The sequence below is a fragment of the Paramisgurnus dabryanus genome, chromosome 3 (assembly GCF_030506205.2).
Source record: "Paramisgurnus dabryanus chromosome 3, PD_genome_1.1, whole genome shotgun sequence".
In the NCBI taxonomy this organism is placed as follows: Eukaryota; Metazoa; Chordata; class Actinopteri; order Cypriniformes; family Cobitidae; genus Paramisgurnus; species Paramisgurnus dabryanus.
Genome location: NC_133339.1, coordinates 23,119,273 through 23,135,242, shown reverse-complemented (window position 1 = coordinate 23,135,242; position 15,970 = coordinate 23,119,273). Strand labels below are relative to the sequence as shown.

Below are 15,970 nucleotides of genomic sequence, written 5' to 3'. Positions count from 1 at the left end.
TATCAGATCAGCAGACAGACCGCAGCATATTTAGTATTAATGACAATAAACGTGCTCATTCTGAAATCTATATAAATAATCATGCTTTATACCGTATGTGCATGCAATAATTTGCTAGTTTTGTAATTATGTTATCTAAACTTACAAGTTACCTAAACTTATTTAGAGAAATAACTCTGACCGTCACAGTGTAGCTGAATGTCAAAAAAAACTTTATTTATACCCGTGTCATTAACAAATGCAACAGACACTCACCTTAACGGTTTTTTATAAATCCATTATCCTGCCCGATTAAAACATAAACATTGCATATAACACCAGAATTAACAAATAATTAAGACATATCCTAAAAAATTTACCCTGAGTAACTGATACGCTGTAAAGGGGGTAAATTTTGATCATGATTTTGAATGGAAGTCAATGACGCTCTCTGCCGGTTGGGTATACCAAGATGGCGTCTCGAACTCTGCGCTGGCTTCACCCCACACAGTTACGTCAAGCGTTCTATGCGCAATCCAGTAATTTATATAGATCAGTGAAAATAACTTATTACTCTAATAATAGCTTACCTTTGCGCATTTATCCAGCCTAGGGGTGTGCGATATTGACAAAAATTAATACCTTGATCCTTTGCCGGCAACTACAACAGACACTATTTTTGAAACTATAAAAATGTTTTTGGGAAAGTCTTATATTATTCTAGCTCCCCCCTACAACATATTAATATGATTAATATGTTAATGTTATAAACCAAACAGAAAGGTCTTTATGATTTAAAAAGGAAGCATTCAAATGAACAGTACTAAACAGTAGTGAACTTGAAGCAAAAATTAATTTCAGCAAATGCAAACTTCAGTCAAACGTAATAAGAGGTGACGTATAGCTTTAGCCTAAATGCTTATTGCTTTAATGTAGGGAGTTCCTCTTCAGCCATTTCACTCTGGGAATTCGTACGAACTGACTGTATTCTTCAGAAAAACACCAAATAACTTATCTTCCCTTACCTGTCGCTGTTCAGTTTGTGTGTATAAGCAGTGGTTCTCAAACTTTTTCAGCGTGCGGCCCCCCTTGGGTACAGTGCATTCCTTCGTGGCCCCCCCAAAGAAAATTTATGACAAAAAACTGTTCTAAAACTCAACTTTTAATTAAACAAAACATATTGAATGATACAAAGTAGTGCTGTTGGTAAGTAGCCTTATTTTTTTAGATTTAATTGCACATAATTCATGATAAATTAATTTATTTTATAAAATGTCATAAAACTGGGGCCCCCTCTGGCACAATCTTGCGGCCCCCAGTTTGAGAACCAGTGTAAAGTATTACAATTAATATGACGTTAATTTTTTTAAGTGTGCGAGGTCCGTGCAATCGGCTAAACGAGCATTAAATATTACTATGAAGTTGATTTTATTGTTTTTATTAATTTGTATTCACAAAACTTATCAACAAAACATTGATTAAAATTAAGAGACAAATTATATGAAACAAACTTTATTTTAAAGTAGCAAACAAAACTTAAATTAAACTCGAAAATACTGTCTGACCCATTACAATTCTCCCTTCATATTGGCCTTTAAAACGCCCTATATGGCGTTTAAAATTACAGTCTATCTTTCGTAATAAGCTAACTAAATTTAAACAAAACATAAACAACATTACAACAATATTCAAACCCAACAATACTCAAACATAAATATAAAACAGACATTATCTATAAGGATACATGTTAAAACAATCTGATATAGCGTTTTAAATAGCCGGTTGGTAGATGTTTACTATTTTTGGCAAACTCTCCGTTGCAAACCTCCATTTACCTGAATAAAAATAAATTTTACTTTGAAAATGATACGCTGTAACGTTAACATCAGCTGTTCGTTTACATAAGACTCCGTCTACGTTCATTTACACTACAGCGCAACGTCTAAGTTCTCAAACTAAAACAGGGTCTTCAGCGTTTACGAACGAATCTGTTTATGAGGGTCGAAAACGGTGGCGTAGTGTAAATGAAAAGCGTAAACGTGGCAAAAGTAATGCGTTTTAAAAGGTAAACACATTAATGTAAACATAGCCTGAGACAAACGGATGTTTAGTCAGCCAATGTGACACTATGCGCCAAAGCTTGCACCTACGCCAAAAGTGCGACCTTGCTCAAAAGAGGAACAGGAATTGATTTGTTGCTGTTTTCTGGATTCTGATTGGCTTACATGGGCTTGAGCTTCTCGTTACCATATATACACGGGTACAATGAACATTTTTCTGAAGTTATTTTTGAAACCGGAGATGTTGAAATGTCCGTTTATGAAAATAGCCGCCCACGTGTAAACAGTCTCAGAGTGTCCGCGGAGCAGTAGGCAGGTTAAGGTGCCTTGCACAAGGCTGTGAGACTCGAACCGGCAAACTCTCAGGTTACAAGACTCTCTAACCAGTAGGCCACAACTGCCCCATTGTGCATTGATCCTATAAAATTGGTTTCCATGTGAAAACAAACATGTCCCAGAATTGATCCCGGGATAGGGACATAGTCATATTGCTGTTATCAATTCTGGGATGCGCCCAATGTAAACAAAAGGCAGGAACAATGCCAAGGGGTCGTCGCAACAACATATTTGTCATTCAATTCTATAACTGGGGGTTAGCATCGCGACACCTTTTTCTTGTGCATGCGCTGCCCTCTCTCTCTCACATGTTCTTGCATCTGTCCGAAGTCAGATTGTTAAGTAGTTATCCTGTTTATATTTGTAAAGTTATATGCTTTTCATATGCAAGGCAAAACTATCCCACACGTTTAAAATATGCCAGTGTGAACGAAGCTCATTATCAGTGTATTTTCTGTAATCTCTTTGTGAAAAGGCCGGGTCATATTTATGTTAGGAATGTGATTTGTGCACAGTGAACAATATACTGTATGGATAAATGAAAATATTGCTTCCATAACAAATCCTAATTACTGAAGAAAATGTTTTCATTGAACATGCCAGCACCAGAATGTCTCTCTCTCTCTTTCTCTCTCTCTCTCTCTCTCTCTCTCTCTCCATACTAATATACTCACATTAAAATGATTGTTTCCTTATCACACTTAGGGAATGTGTGTCGAATTATAATGAGATTTTTCTTCACTCACTATCTCTGGAAGTAGCTGTGAAATCCTGCGATCATAATCTCGGCTCACTCTTTACTGTGAGAGAAAGACGTAAAGAGAGAGACATATAGATAAGAAACAGGGGTTAAGAATGCAAGAGTTGGAGATCGCTTGAAGCTCTGATTTAAGCCATGACCAAAGATGGCCAAATTAATAAAAATGCAAACATTAAGAAGTTCCCTTGCTTTTAGCAGTTGTGAAAGAGCTGAAGAGAAAAAGAGGAGGGGGCTTTAGAGAGAGGAAGTGGTGGGGTTAGGCGATAAGGTTAAAGGGAAAAGATATCGTTCAATCACTTGTCTGTGATTTAAGTTTACTTATGTGTATGAAGAGAAAGAAGTTTGCTAAAATCTGTTAGTTTCTTGTTGAACATCACCCCTGATTTCTGCTTTCTTGTTTGTTTTCTCCTCATAAGTGTCTGCTTCCCCTGCCGTCAAAGATATTAACCCACCCAGCAGCCCACATCAAAACCATAACACTCCCCCCTTAAACCACAACCCCCTCTGACCCAGTTTTATGGGGGAACGGGGTAAAAGGCTATTGTGTGTGTTTCTGAGACTCAGGCACGTTCTTTATCGTAACGTGCTTGTTCATATACGCATGTGTGTAGAGTTGGTGTAAGGTCAATGGTTTCTAAGGCATCTTGTACAAACGGAAAAAAGAAAGGATGATAAAGAGATGAAAGGAGAGAAGAAAGAAAGCAGACATGGAGTTACCGGAGACAGAATGTCGAGTTTGTGTGAGTACAACAGTTTTGCCGAGTGCGCTCATATGACTTTTCACAGGCAAATATGCACTTTTTGACCTTAATTGACTTGAGCTCAGTAGTGTATTCATGAAGTTTGGATTAGACTTTTGTTTTAATTTTTTTAGTAGATATGGCATGTTTTATATCTTAAATATGCTACTGCTCTTGGGGATTGAGATGGGAGAGCGAAGAAGCGTGGATGGATGTTATAGATTGGCTTTGATGTGGGTACAGGACGTTTTGCTGAGCATGTATACTGTCTGTATGTCTGTGCCAAGAGGCAGGGCAAGAAAACTGAGTGTGTGTGCATTCTAGAGAGCCACGTGAGTAAGAGTAAAACTTTTAATCAGTAAATAGCACCAGCACTTTTCTCTGGCCTTGAGTGACTTATTGCTTTTATAAAATAGGGGCAATAATAATGTTAATTAGCTTGCTTATGACTTACAAGCAACTTGATGCATTCATATAGAATGTGCTGTGCATGTGATGTGCATTTCAAAACAGTTGGTTGGCTCAAACAAACAGAATTTAAAGTATGAAATCTCCATTTTATAACACATGGTATTCTATAAACTACTTATTTACATTTACACATTTGCCAGACGCTTTTATCCAAAGCAACTTACAGTCCATTTAAGGTACAGGGGTGTGCGGGGCAAAAACTAACGCGAGGTTAGTTGTAACACGGACTGTTTACATAGTTGCACAAGGTTGAGCGTTTGGTTTTTCTGGTATTTTTTCACGCTGCCAAAAGACGATCTCCCGCAAATTATTGGAAATGTATAATGTTTTTCCAGAGAGTTATTGAGGAACGAGTGTTTTGGTGGCATTTAAGTAAAAATATTTTATCATATGTTTTTTTTTTCCGGTTTCTAAGTTGGGTGTGTAAGATACCAAAACCAATGCTATGTCATATATCGCTAACGTTAGCGTAACCATTTTTTTAAATAGGCTACACATATAATAAATGTGGCAATATTAAATATCTTTAATATTAATTGAATAAGGTCACGTCAAAGATTGAAATCATAATGAAATGAATGGCTAAAATCAGACTTTGATGCTCATTATCTCAGAATTTGATTTTGAAACTCTAGTATGGTTATTACAGACTGGGTCACATATAAAAAAATGTTTTGTCATAATTGTGCTGCTTTTTCTCACATATTTAGACATTTGTATCCATTTATAATTGAACTATTGTTAGAAAAGGACTGGATGAATGAATACAGTGTGGATACCTGTCTATTATAGACAGATATACACTCACCTTAAGGATTATTAGGAACACCATACTAATACTGTGTTTGTCCCCCTTTTGCCTTCAGAACTGCCTTAATTCTATGTGGCATTGATTCAACAAGGTGCTGAAAGCATTCTTTAGAAATGTTGGCCCATATTGATAGGATAGCATCGTGCAGTTGATGGAGATTTGTGGAATGCACATCCAGGGCACGAAGCTCCCGTTCCACCACATCCCCAAATATGCTCTATTGGGTTGAGATCTGGTGACTGTGGGGGCCATTTTAGTACGGTGAACTCATTGTCATGTTCAAGAAACCAATTTGAAATGATTCAAGGTTTGTGACATGGTGCATTATCCTGCTGGAAGTAGCCATCAGAGGATGGGTACATGGTGGTCATAAAGGGATGGACATGGTCAGAAACAATGCTCAGGTAGGCTGTGGCTTTTAAACGATGCCCAATTGGCACTAAGGGACCTAAAGTGTGCCAAGAAAACATCCCCCACACCATTACACCACCACCAGCAGCCTGCACAGTGGTAACAAGGCATGATGGATCCATGTTCTCATTCTGTTTATGCCAAATTCTGACTCTACCATCTGAATGTCTCAACAGAAATCGAGACTCATCAGACCAGGCAACATTTTTCCAGTATTCAACTGTCCAATTTTGGTGAGCCTGTGCGAACTGTAGCCTCTTTTTCCTATTTGTAATGGAGATGAGTGGTACCCGGTGGGTTCTTCTGCTGTTGTAGCCCATCCGCCTCAAGGTTGTGCGTGTTGTGGCTTCACAAATGCTTTGCTGCATACCTCGGTTGTAACGAGTGGTTATTTCAGTCAAAGTTGCTCTTCTATCAGTCGGCCCATTCTCCTCTGACCTCTAGCATCAAGGCATTTTCGCCCACAGGACTGCCGTATACTGGTTGTTTTTCCCTATTTTACACCATTCTTTGTAAACCCTAGAAATGGTTGTGCTTGAAATCCCAGTAACTGAGCAGATTGTGAAATACTCAGACTGGCCCGTTTGGCACCAACAACCATGCCACGCTAAAAATTGCTAAAATCACCTTTCTTTCCCATTCTGATGTTCAGTTTGGAGTTCAGGAAATTGTCTTGACCAGGACCACACCCCTAAATGCATTGAAGCAACTGCCATGTGATTGGTTGATTGAATAATTGCATTAATGAGAAATTGAACAGGTGTTCCTAATAATCCTTTAGCAGAGTGTATAAACAATATCTACTTCAAGCATATAGACAAAATAGTATTGAAATATTTCCCTGCAAACTTAATTTTTAGAAAGTGTTACAACCAACCCCCTGTTACAATTAACTCCACCTATGGGGTAAGTTGTAACGTTTTCCCTTCTGTCACGTTTGGTGTAAAAGAATGGTAAGTACTAGAAACAAACCTCAAATGTTCATTTGTAGCAGAGATGTGTGTGTTGCTTGTGTAAAAATATAATTAATCAAACTCAAATATTTTTTGGATGATTGAGCCAAAACCAAAAAGCGTTAGTTTGTGCCCCGCTCTCCACTACATTTTATACAATCAAACATATTACCTTTGCTGTGCTTATTTAATGCTCTACCAACTGAGCAACAGGAAATCATAACTGGGAGAGAAAAGTGGTATATGATTTTTGTACATACTGCTTATAATTGCTTTAACCTTTACAAAAAGGTTAGCAAATAATTAGTTTCAGTTAGTCTAAAATAAAAAAAGCACAGATGAGAGTGGTTATTTACTAAAAAAGCACAAATTAAATAACACAGGCGCAGCAGGTGATTTCTATAATGACCAACGCAATCTAGAGCAGCGCAAATCAGTTCAGGGTCGCAAATAAGCAAAGCTGATCTTGAATTCAGCACCACGGACATTGCAGCGGAAAATGCGGGGTGTGTATATTTTGTAGATGTCTAAAACCATATTTTGGCGAATTGTTTTACTTTCATTGTTTTACGAGTTTGCCTGCCCATTTAGTCTTAATAATTATCTGGTAAACGAACTTGGCTTGCTGTTATTGAATGCAGCTTGAACCTTGAGCCCCAAATTCACATAACAGAAGAAAAAAATGAGCAGTGAAGGAGGAGGAAAAGAGATGCCAGAAGAATTGCGGCTAGGCACGGAGACTCCAGTTTATATGCTTTTTAATGATGATTGACAGAGGAGTAAATATTTAGGTTCCTTTCAAACCTATGTTAAAAGTGTACCCATTAAAATATGGTTACTGCAGTTTATTTTGATCATAGTGCATGATTACTGGAGAAAGCGAGAGCGAGCGCGGCACAAAAGTGGAAATGATCTAAGTTATTTGAAGTCGGTTTTTAAAGGACAAAGCACCCGATTAAGCTATTACGTAGTTATTATACCCATTTTTCTCAGGATGTTCTTGTGACCTGGTGGCAACTTGTCCACGACCCGGTACTGGGTGTTTGGGGACCTCTGCTTAAGTCCAGCATAGCAAGACACAGATTAATAAGTGGGCTGGTAGGGGGCTGCTGAATGGAAGTTAGGGCACCAAACACCAGCAGATGCCCGCTGCTGAGGTCTTCCCCTCGGTATAAGTTAAGCTTGAAATCTGGACTCTCTGGGTCTGTTGAGTTCCCAATGAGAATTTGAAAAGAGGGCAACTCTTGACCTTTGAGAAGAATAAATTAATCTATTTTCTTCACTCACACACATGCTATGTTCTCGGGCACAAATGATCTCTTTATCCCTTTATGTCTGACTGCTCAGATGTATCCTAATATGGTCGTAGCAATCAATTCTTCATATGCTTTATTGGAAGCAGAAATCTAAACATTCATTTATGAAAAAAAACAAGCAGAGCAAACCAGAGAGGTCACATACACACACCCGCTCAGCACAGCCTGTCAAAAGCTGTTCTCCCTCAGGGAAGATTTGTGTGGTTCAGGCTCGCTGCTCAAGGTAATTGTGTCTGTGTATGTTCATGTGAAAGAGAAACTTCCCTTAAAGTCTATTAACTCTCAGCTGACCGTTGATTGAGCATTATAGCTGGATACACAGATATAACATGACAGACACATTTTAAAGGTCCCGTTCTTTCTGTGTTTTTGAAGCTTTGATTGTGTTTACAGTGCGCAATATAACATGTCTTCATGTTTCACGTATAACAAACGTGGTATTTTTAACACAATGTACTTATCTGTATAGCGCTGTTTTCACTGTCCTCAAAACTGTCTGATGTCTTCCTTGTTCTGTGAAGTCCCTCCTTCAAAAATACGTATCGAGTTCTGATTGTGTAGTTTGTTTAGTGTGTAGCGGCTTAGCTTGCCGTTAGCTTAGCTGGCGACTGACGTATTCCTGTGGGCGGAGTTTAGTCAAAAAACTGTTCTACTGACGTCATTAAAGCAGGAAGTAGAGGGTTGTAGGCCGTTTGCTGTAGGCTTTAAAAGGCGAATTCTGTTTAAGAAAATATATCGCCTGCCAGTGAACTTTGAGCTTTATCATTTTACAGGTATTATTTATTAGCCTGACGTTGTCATACTCAATTCTAGTCAGAATTTGAGTCTGATACCGCTCCATTGAGCTATAATTATGAGGCGTGTCTCAACCGAAAAATGCCTCTGCACTCAATTGGATAGACCTACGACCAATCAGAGCAACGGGGTGTGAGACGTATGTTGAAATGACGTATTTGCAGCTTGACCGAACTGCTAGTTATTTCGTTACAATGACACACACTACAAGTCTGAGTTAGCGAACGTACATCAACACCTACTATGTTTACAACATTTCATTTATATCACATTAAGTCATACAGTAAGACTATCTCTTACCATTTGTACATTAGTTGAACTTCATCCTCGACGATACCCATTACGTTTGCTTGAAAAATATCCGAGCCTAGCATGTCCCTCCACGATTCCGGGCTTCCGAAAAGAAGCTGGCAACGACCGCTAATTATATCCATCTCGTCGTGCACACCAAGTTGCATCGCCGTGATACCCATTTCAGTTGCTTCTTTAACTTGATCTTTCATAAGTGCGACAACTTTTGCCGAATCCCGTAGGAAGGACTGCAAAAACATCAACAAATGCCTTGCTCGCGTTTCTCTGTTCCTCTTTTAAAATCAATGCTCTGTCGATATTTTTTAGAACAGACTCAATGTCAGAATCCACACATCTGATTTCTACCTGGGCAGCCATTTCATTGTAAACAGATTCAACACACGCGCTCTTTGGTGACGTGGTTGATACATTACTGTTGATCATCTGTCCATCATGGTATAAAGCCCGCCCTCACAATTTGATTCGTCGGCCAGTTTTGGGACTCGCATAGTAGCTCCTCAACGGTGAAACCCCAGACCGATCTTCCCGTTTCTCAAAATGTTGTGGGCGGGGCTAAGATCGGCTGGCACCCAGGCTAATTATTTATGCTATTATAGCAACATTACACACTAACTAGGGTTTAAAAAATGGCATCAGAAAGAAAGTGACCTTTAATAAAATGTATTGGAAATTCCATAAGCATAACCAATTATGCAAATTATTAATAACTAAGTCTAATAAATAATGCCAATAATAATATCTCAACTATGTCTTATTTTTATCAAATCAAGCACACTGTATTTATTATACTCTCAGAAAAATGGCACACAAGGTACAATTAACCATCACTAATTTCTAGTTTTGCATCTGACCTATGCAGTAGCCTCTATGCCATAGGCTACGCATCCGTTTTTATTTATATTTCTACGTCATTTGCATCAACGTGCACATGCAGATCACCAGTAGGCAATCTGCACGGACATGTTACAGTATCAAGGCAAAGCCAAAGAAGCAACAGCTTGTTGTGTACGTTGTTGGAGAAGCATCAGCCGTGATGGAGGTAAATAGAAAGAAACTTTTGTTGCAGTTCCAGTTGTTAAATATAGCTCCTCAACTTGGTCCATCTTTGTTTATACCATTGCAAGGGGAAATGCATGAGGAAGTGTGTGCATCAGGCTATGCCATAGGGTATAAACGCACGCCAACGTTTTTAAAAACGTTGCCAGCCAGGGGCAGTTTTTTTATGATTTTTGGAAAAGTTTGATGCCTTCCAGAAATGTTTCTTCTAGAGCTGTCCAAAGATTAATCATGATTAATTCCATACGAAATAAAATTTTGTTTTTGCATAATATATGTGTGTGCACTGTGTGAAATTATTTTGTGTATAGATGGAAGTAACAACATAAACACGCAGCTTTCGTGGTCTTCACGTAACTTCCGGTAAACTTTGAAGAATAAGTAACAACAAAGTCCTTTTAAAAGTAGTTTATTTATATAACAAGCAAAATAAACAACACAGAGATTACATAGGAACCCAAAACATTTGTTATTTTCGACGAGGTATTTGTTTAAGAGTTCAGTTTCAGCAACAAGTCAGACCATTAAACAAAAAAAAAAAAAACGGAAGTAAAGTTTGGACCAGACTTTTATCGCGTCACCGCACGTGCGCCCAATGAAACGGTCTATATAAATACACACACATATTTTGTGTATATAAATTTATTTATTTATTCATATTATTATTATCATTATTTAAATGTTTAAATTAAATAAATAAATAAAAAAAAATATATATATAAATATATATATATATATATATATATATATATATATATATATATATATATATAAAATTTCTTCAATTTATACATGTAAGTTTGTATTAACATATACATAATTATTACACACAATAAACACACAAATATTATGCAAGATTAATCTTTTGACAGCCCTAGTTTTTCTATAAACATATAAACATACAATATATTAAATGAAAGAACAGACCTTTTTTATGTTTTATCTTATCTTATTTTTTTCTCTTTATATGTGTGGCCAGGTTTCTTATCAAATTTTGTGCAGAAAGCTTTTGCTAAGGACTTTTGTTAGAGATCAGATTCAGAATGATGATTAAAACATACACAGAGTTTTTAGCCCCTTTTGAATCAGTGGATGCTTAAGTATTTTATTAGTTGGGTAAGAGCACCAACTAGTGGATAATAGCGGAAATATTGATTGCCGTTAAAACTCGTCAGGGAAGCGTCATTGTTTTGTTCCTATAAGAATCATATTGTATCACCGCACCTTTTTTTTCTAACAGTGTAGGCCGATTCAGTTAATATGTGTTTATTATGATACAATATACATTTACGCATTTGAAAGATGGTTTTATCCGAAGCGACTTGCAGTGCATTAAATCCATACATTTTTAGGCATCAATCCCATGACCTTTACTTTCCTAAAACAGTGATTTACCAACTGAGCTACAGGTGCTGCAACAAAGGCCTGCAATGCGTGTTTTTTTGCCATGTATCTTTCAATGAGTGACTGTAATTATGGTAATAAACTTGTCATTATGCTTTATGAATCATATCATATTGTGTCGCCTTTGCATTGCTGTGCCCTTATATTATTTTCTCTACCTGTTTGCCTACAGAGTCTGTGAGCTGTGCAGTGTGGGACGCTGTCTGCCACACTGTCATCAGACGTCATGAGCTGGAGCTTCCTAACACGTCTGCTGGAGGAGATCCAGCACCACTCCACGTCGGTGGGGAAACTCTGGCTCACCGCGCTAGTCGTCTTCCGCATCGTACTGACAGCAGTGGGCGGCGAGTCCATATACTACGATGAGCAGAGCAAGTTCGTCTGCAACTCGGGCCAACCGGGATGCGAGAACGTCTGCTACGATGCCTTCGCCCCACTTTCGCACGTGCGATTCTGGGTCTTCCAGATCATTCTGTCCGCCATGCCCTCTCTGCTTTACATGGGATACGCAGCTAATAAGATCTCCCATAACGAGGACTCGCGGGCTCGAGCAAGAGCTGCAGATTCCGGATACACCCAGCGGAGGCCAAGGAAGATGTGTTTTGGGGCACGACAGCATTCTACGGCACACGAGGATGGGGAGGAGGAACGGGAAGATGATCCTATGATCTACGAAGTGCCTGAGATGGACAACACGCAGAGAGACTTGGTCCCACCGAGACCTAAACCGAAAGTACGTCATGACGGTCGGCGCCGTATCCGTGACGACGGGCTCATGCGAGTGTACGTGCTGCAGCTGCTGACACGTTCGGCGCTAGAAGCTGGCTTTTTGGCAGGACAGTACCTGCTTTATGGCTTTCGCGTGGAACCTGTCTTCGTGTGCTCGGATAAGCCCTGCCCACACCACGTGGACTGCTTCGTCTCACGGCCTACCGAAAAGACCATCTTCCTCCGTATCATGTATGGCGTCAGCTGCCTTTGCTTGATACTCAACCTGTGGGAAATGATTCACCTCGGAGTGGGAACCATTGGCGACGTCTTACGCAAACGAAATGCAGCTACGACAGATGATGAGTACCAACTGAGCCTCCTCGCCGGAGGAGGTGTGTCTGTCGGAGTGGGCGGGCCGGCCCTAAATGAGGAAGAACCAGGGGTTGGGGTCGGTGGAGGTGTAAGAGAAGCAGACTATGTTGGATATCCCTTCTCCTGGAACACCCCATCTGCACCGCCAGGCTACAACATCGTGGTAAAACCTGAGACCATGCCATACACAGACCTGAGCAATGCCAAGATGGCATGCAAGCAAAACCGTGCCAACATAGCGCAAGAGGAACAGCAGCAATACGGTTCCAACGAGGACAATTTTCCATCAGCAGGTGAAACCCGACCGCCGCCCATCAATAAAGACGTCATCCAGTTAGAGGCGGCGATTCAAGCGTACACCTTGCAGCACCATGCCAATAATAACCATGATGACCTGAATGACAACCATGACATTGATGAGAAGCCTCAGAGTAACATCACTACAGCACCACAGAAGGATCGAAAGCAGCGGACCAAGCATGGAAAAGCTGGCAGCGCTGAAAGCAGCAGCAGTAGCAAATCAGCAGAAGTCAAACCATCAGTCTGGATCTAATGTTCATGCACTGTTAGAAAAAATGGTTAAAATATGTACCCCAGCTTTTAATGGGCAAAAAAAGGTACAGATATGTATACATTTGGTACCAATTTGAGATACTTTTTGAAAGGGTACAGCTGGGGAACACATTTTGACAATTTTTTCCTAAACATGAACACTTCAGTCAGCGGGCAGTTACATATATTTAAGTTCGGTTTTACGTACACTCTTTATTCATTTATATGCATTTTTAGACTTTAAATATCGTGTGAATCCAACAAAGACCACGCACACAAATGGAAAATATGCTGTATATCTTTTTGAAATGCTGTAAGTGCCTTAAAGAAACTCTTAAGAATGAGACCGATTTCTTGATCTTCCTAACATAATCTTGTGCTCTAAAGATTATGGCTAGCTTTGGGAACATCCCCTCCGCAATCCAGAAAAGCCCATTAATATCTGACGTTTGGAACTTTTTAGTGAAAAGAAAGTTGAGAAAGTCTTCCTATCGGATACCGGAGTGATGACACTACAATCCGATTCCAAACCAGCCGTCTTCCTATTTACATTGTTGATCGGTACCTGTTTTGCATCACAACACCAAGCTATAACAATGCAATGATATTGGATTTTTACATTTGAATACAGTGGGAGTATGCTGGGGTATCCAAGACTCCAGAATACTAACCGATCCTTCCCAGCAAGCATTAGCAATCAATTACAGTAAGGTGACCAGATTTTTTAAATGAAAAGCAGGGACTTTTTTTAGTTCAATGGTCAAAATATAATTAAAATCGGGGACGAAACCTTTTTGAATGTTTTTGTCTTTTTATTGTTGTAGGTTTGCGGAGGACAAAACAGCAAAAAATGGGACTGTTCCTGGAAAACGGGGACATCTGGTCACCTTACTTTACAGTATAGGTTAACTATACAGTAAAGCCTGGCTATGAATAACCCACTTAAAGCCTAAATAAACGTTAATTTGGCTACATCATGTTTTTGCCAAAACAATTTGCAAGATGTATGATAAAACATTATCTAAGCAAAGTCAACAGCAATTACAGCAAAGGTGTTTGGTTTCATTTATTTTTTGGGATAAGGTTAAATGTCTCTTAAAGGGGACATATCATGAAAAATGTTAAGACTTTTTCCATGTTTAAGTGCTATAACTGGGTCCCCAGTGCTTCTATCAACCTAGAAAATGTGAAAAAAATCAACCCAGTAACTTAGTTTTGGAAACCATTCTCTGCAAGCATGTGAAAAAATAGGTCATTGAAAATTGTCTCCCCCGTGATGTCAGAAGGGGATAATACCGCCCCTTAATCTGCACTATCCAAACACAGCACTGCCATTTAGTGCAGAGATCAGCTCATTTGCATTTTAAAGGACACACCCAAAAATGGCACATTTTTGCTCACACCTACAAAATGGCAATTTTAACATGCTATTATAAATGATCTCTAAGCTAAAACTTCACATACATACTCTGGAGACACCAAAGAATTATTTTACATCTTAAAACAGTCTTGTGAAATGTCCCCTTTAAATTAAGACCAAATTTTGTCTTTGTGTTTTAGCCTAGACGTCTGGGCTGTGTTTGGACAGCTATTAGACATCTTTTAAATCAAATTGCTCTGGGTTCTCTGAAATAAGCCGATGTAAATCTACACTAACACAAACACATACACACACAAATATATAGTATAGACTTTATTTTACCCTATTTGTAGCTATAGTGCAGAAAAAAGACATCAATCTAATGTTTTTTTGGTGGTTAAGTCCGCATTTTGAGACCCCTGTAGTTTTGAGAAGCCACTGAAACTTGTCTATTTAGCTGATGAATTGTATTGTATTGTAATACTATCTCCTGCTGGTTAAAAGAAGAATTGCACTCTGGGCAACCACCACAAGGTCTTTTCAGCCCTTTAAGTACACTGTAAAAAAGTTTAAACAACTTAATTATGCAAGTCAATTCAACCTACTTTTAAAGTTTTGACTTGTGATAACTTAGAAAAAAGTTTAACTTAATTTGTTAAGTTAAAGTAACATAAAAATCTGTTGATTTGATATTATTTTTAAAGTGTGCATTTAAAAATGTACAGTAATATGCATGTAAAGCACTTTCATTCAAATTGACCCAAGTCTTAAGTTTAACGTCTATTGTTGCTTTAAAGTATTCACGAGGACATACTTCAGCTATAAGTTAACACACTTGAATCCAACCAATTCATAAAACAAGTCTAACTCGGATGCAGAGCTCCGAGGTTAAGAGGATTTACAAAATCCAGACGCTCTCCCAAGACATACAATGTAGATATTTACCTAAACATACACTTTCCCACGCTGCATAAGGAGTCTTCCGGTTTCTCTCCTACTGCCACATTCCAACGTGTGAGACTTTTGCCTTTATGTGAGATGTTTGAATTGTGAAGATTGCCATGGAAGACCAAATACTGTTTTTCACAATAAAGACATCGTGCAACTATGCAGTCACGTCGACTGAGGAAACACGCCATAGAACAGCGTCACGTGTGTTTGCGTGTAGCTGAGGATGACGCAGTGGATCAATTGCATGAATGCATGCGAGTAATCTTTGATAGTGAGATAAGAAAAGATAAACCCTTTACATATCAGCATTTTTTATCGATACGTATGCTAAAGATTGTGGCATTAGATTCTTGATTGCTATAACAAGCAAGACTTGACTTTGAAAACAGTTTGTATTCTTAAACCGTTATATGGTTGGTTTTTATTAGCTTTTTTTTACTACGTGGGACTCTTATCTATGATGGCCATATAAGAATTTTGTATTATTTGATTGCCTTTTATAACAAATAGAACCGGTATTTGATGTACATATTTATGGTCACCCATACAAATACCATTTTTTTTTACTGTGGTTGGTGATTTGTGCTCATACAGTATGTTCTTCATGCAAAAAGGGTTGT

General features: G+C 38.6%; 1 protein-coding gene across 2 annotated transcripts in view; it reads left to right on the top strand.

Moving 5' to 3' along the window:
• The window catches only part of gjc1 (gap junction protein gamma 1), a 44,157-nt gene extending 29,136 nt beyond the window's left edge, over positions 1 to 15,021 (top strand). The window contains exons 1-2 of one of the 2 annotated variants that reach the window (XM_065273215.2): positions 3,673 to 3,875; positions 11,577 to 15,021. In XM_065273215.2, coding sequence (XP_065129287.2) covers positions 11,631 to 13,040 — 1,410 coding nt within the window. In that variant the 5' untranslated portion in view covers positions 3,673 to 3,875; positions 11,577 to 11,630 and the 3' untranslated portion in view covers positions 13,041 to 15,021. Of the gene's footprint in view, positions 1 to 3,672; positions 3,876 to 11,576 lie in introns of those variants that run through there. The other variant, XM_065273213.2, reaches the window with a different exon arrangement.
• The last annotated feature ends 949 nt before the right edge of the window (positions 15,022 to 15,970 follow it).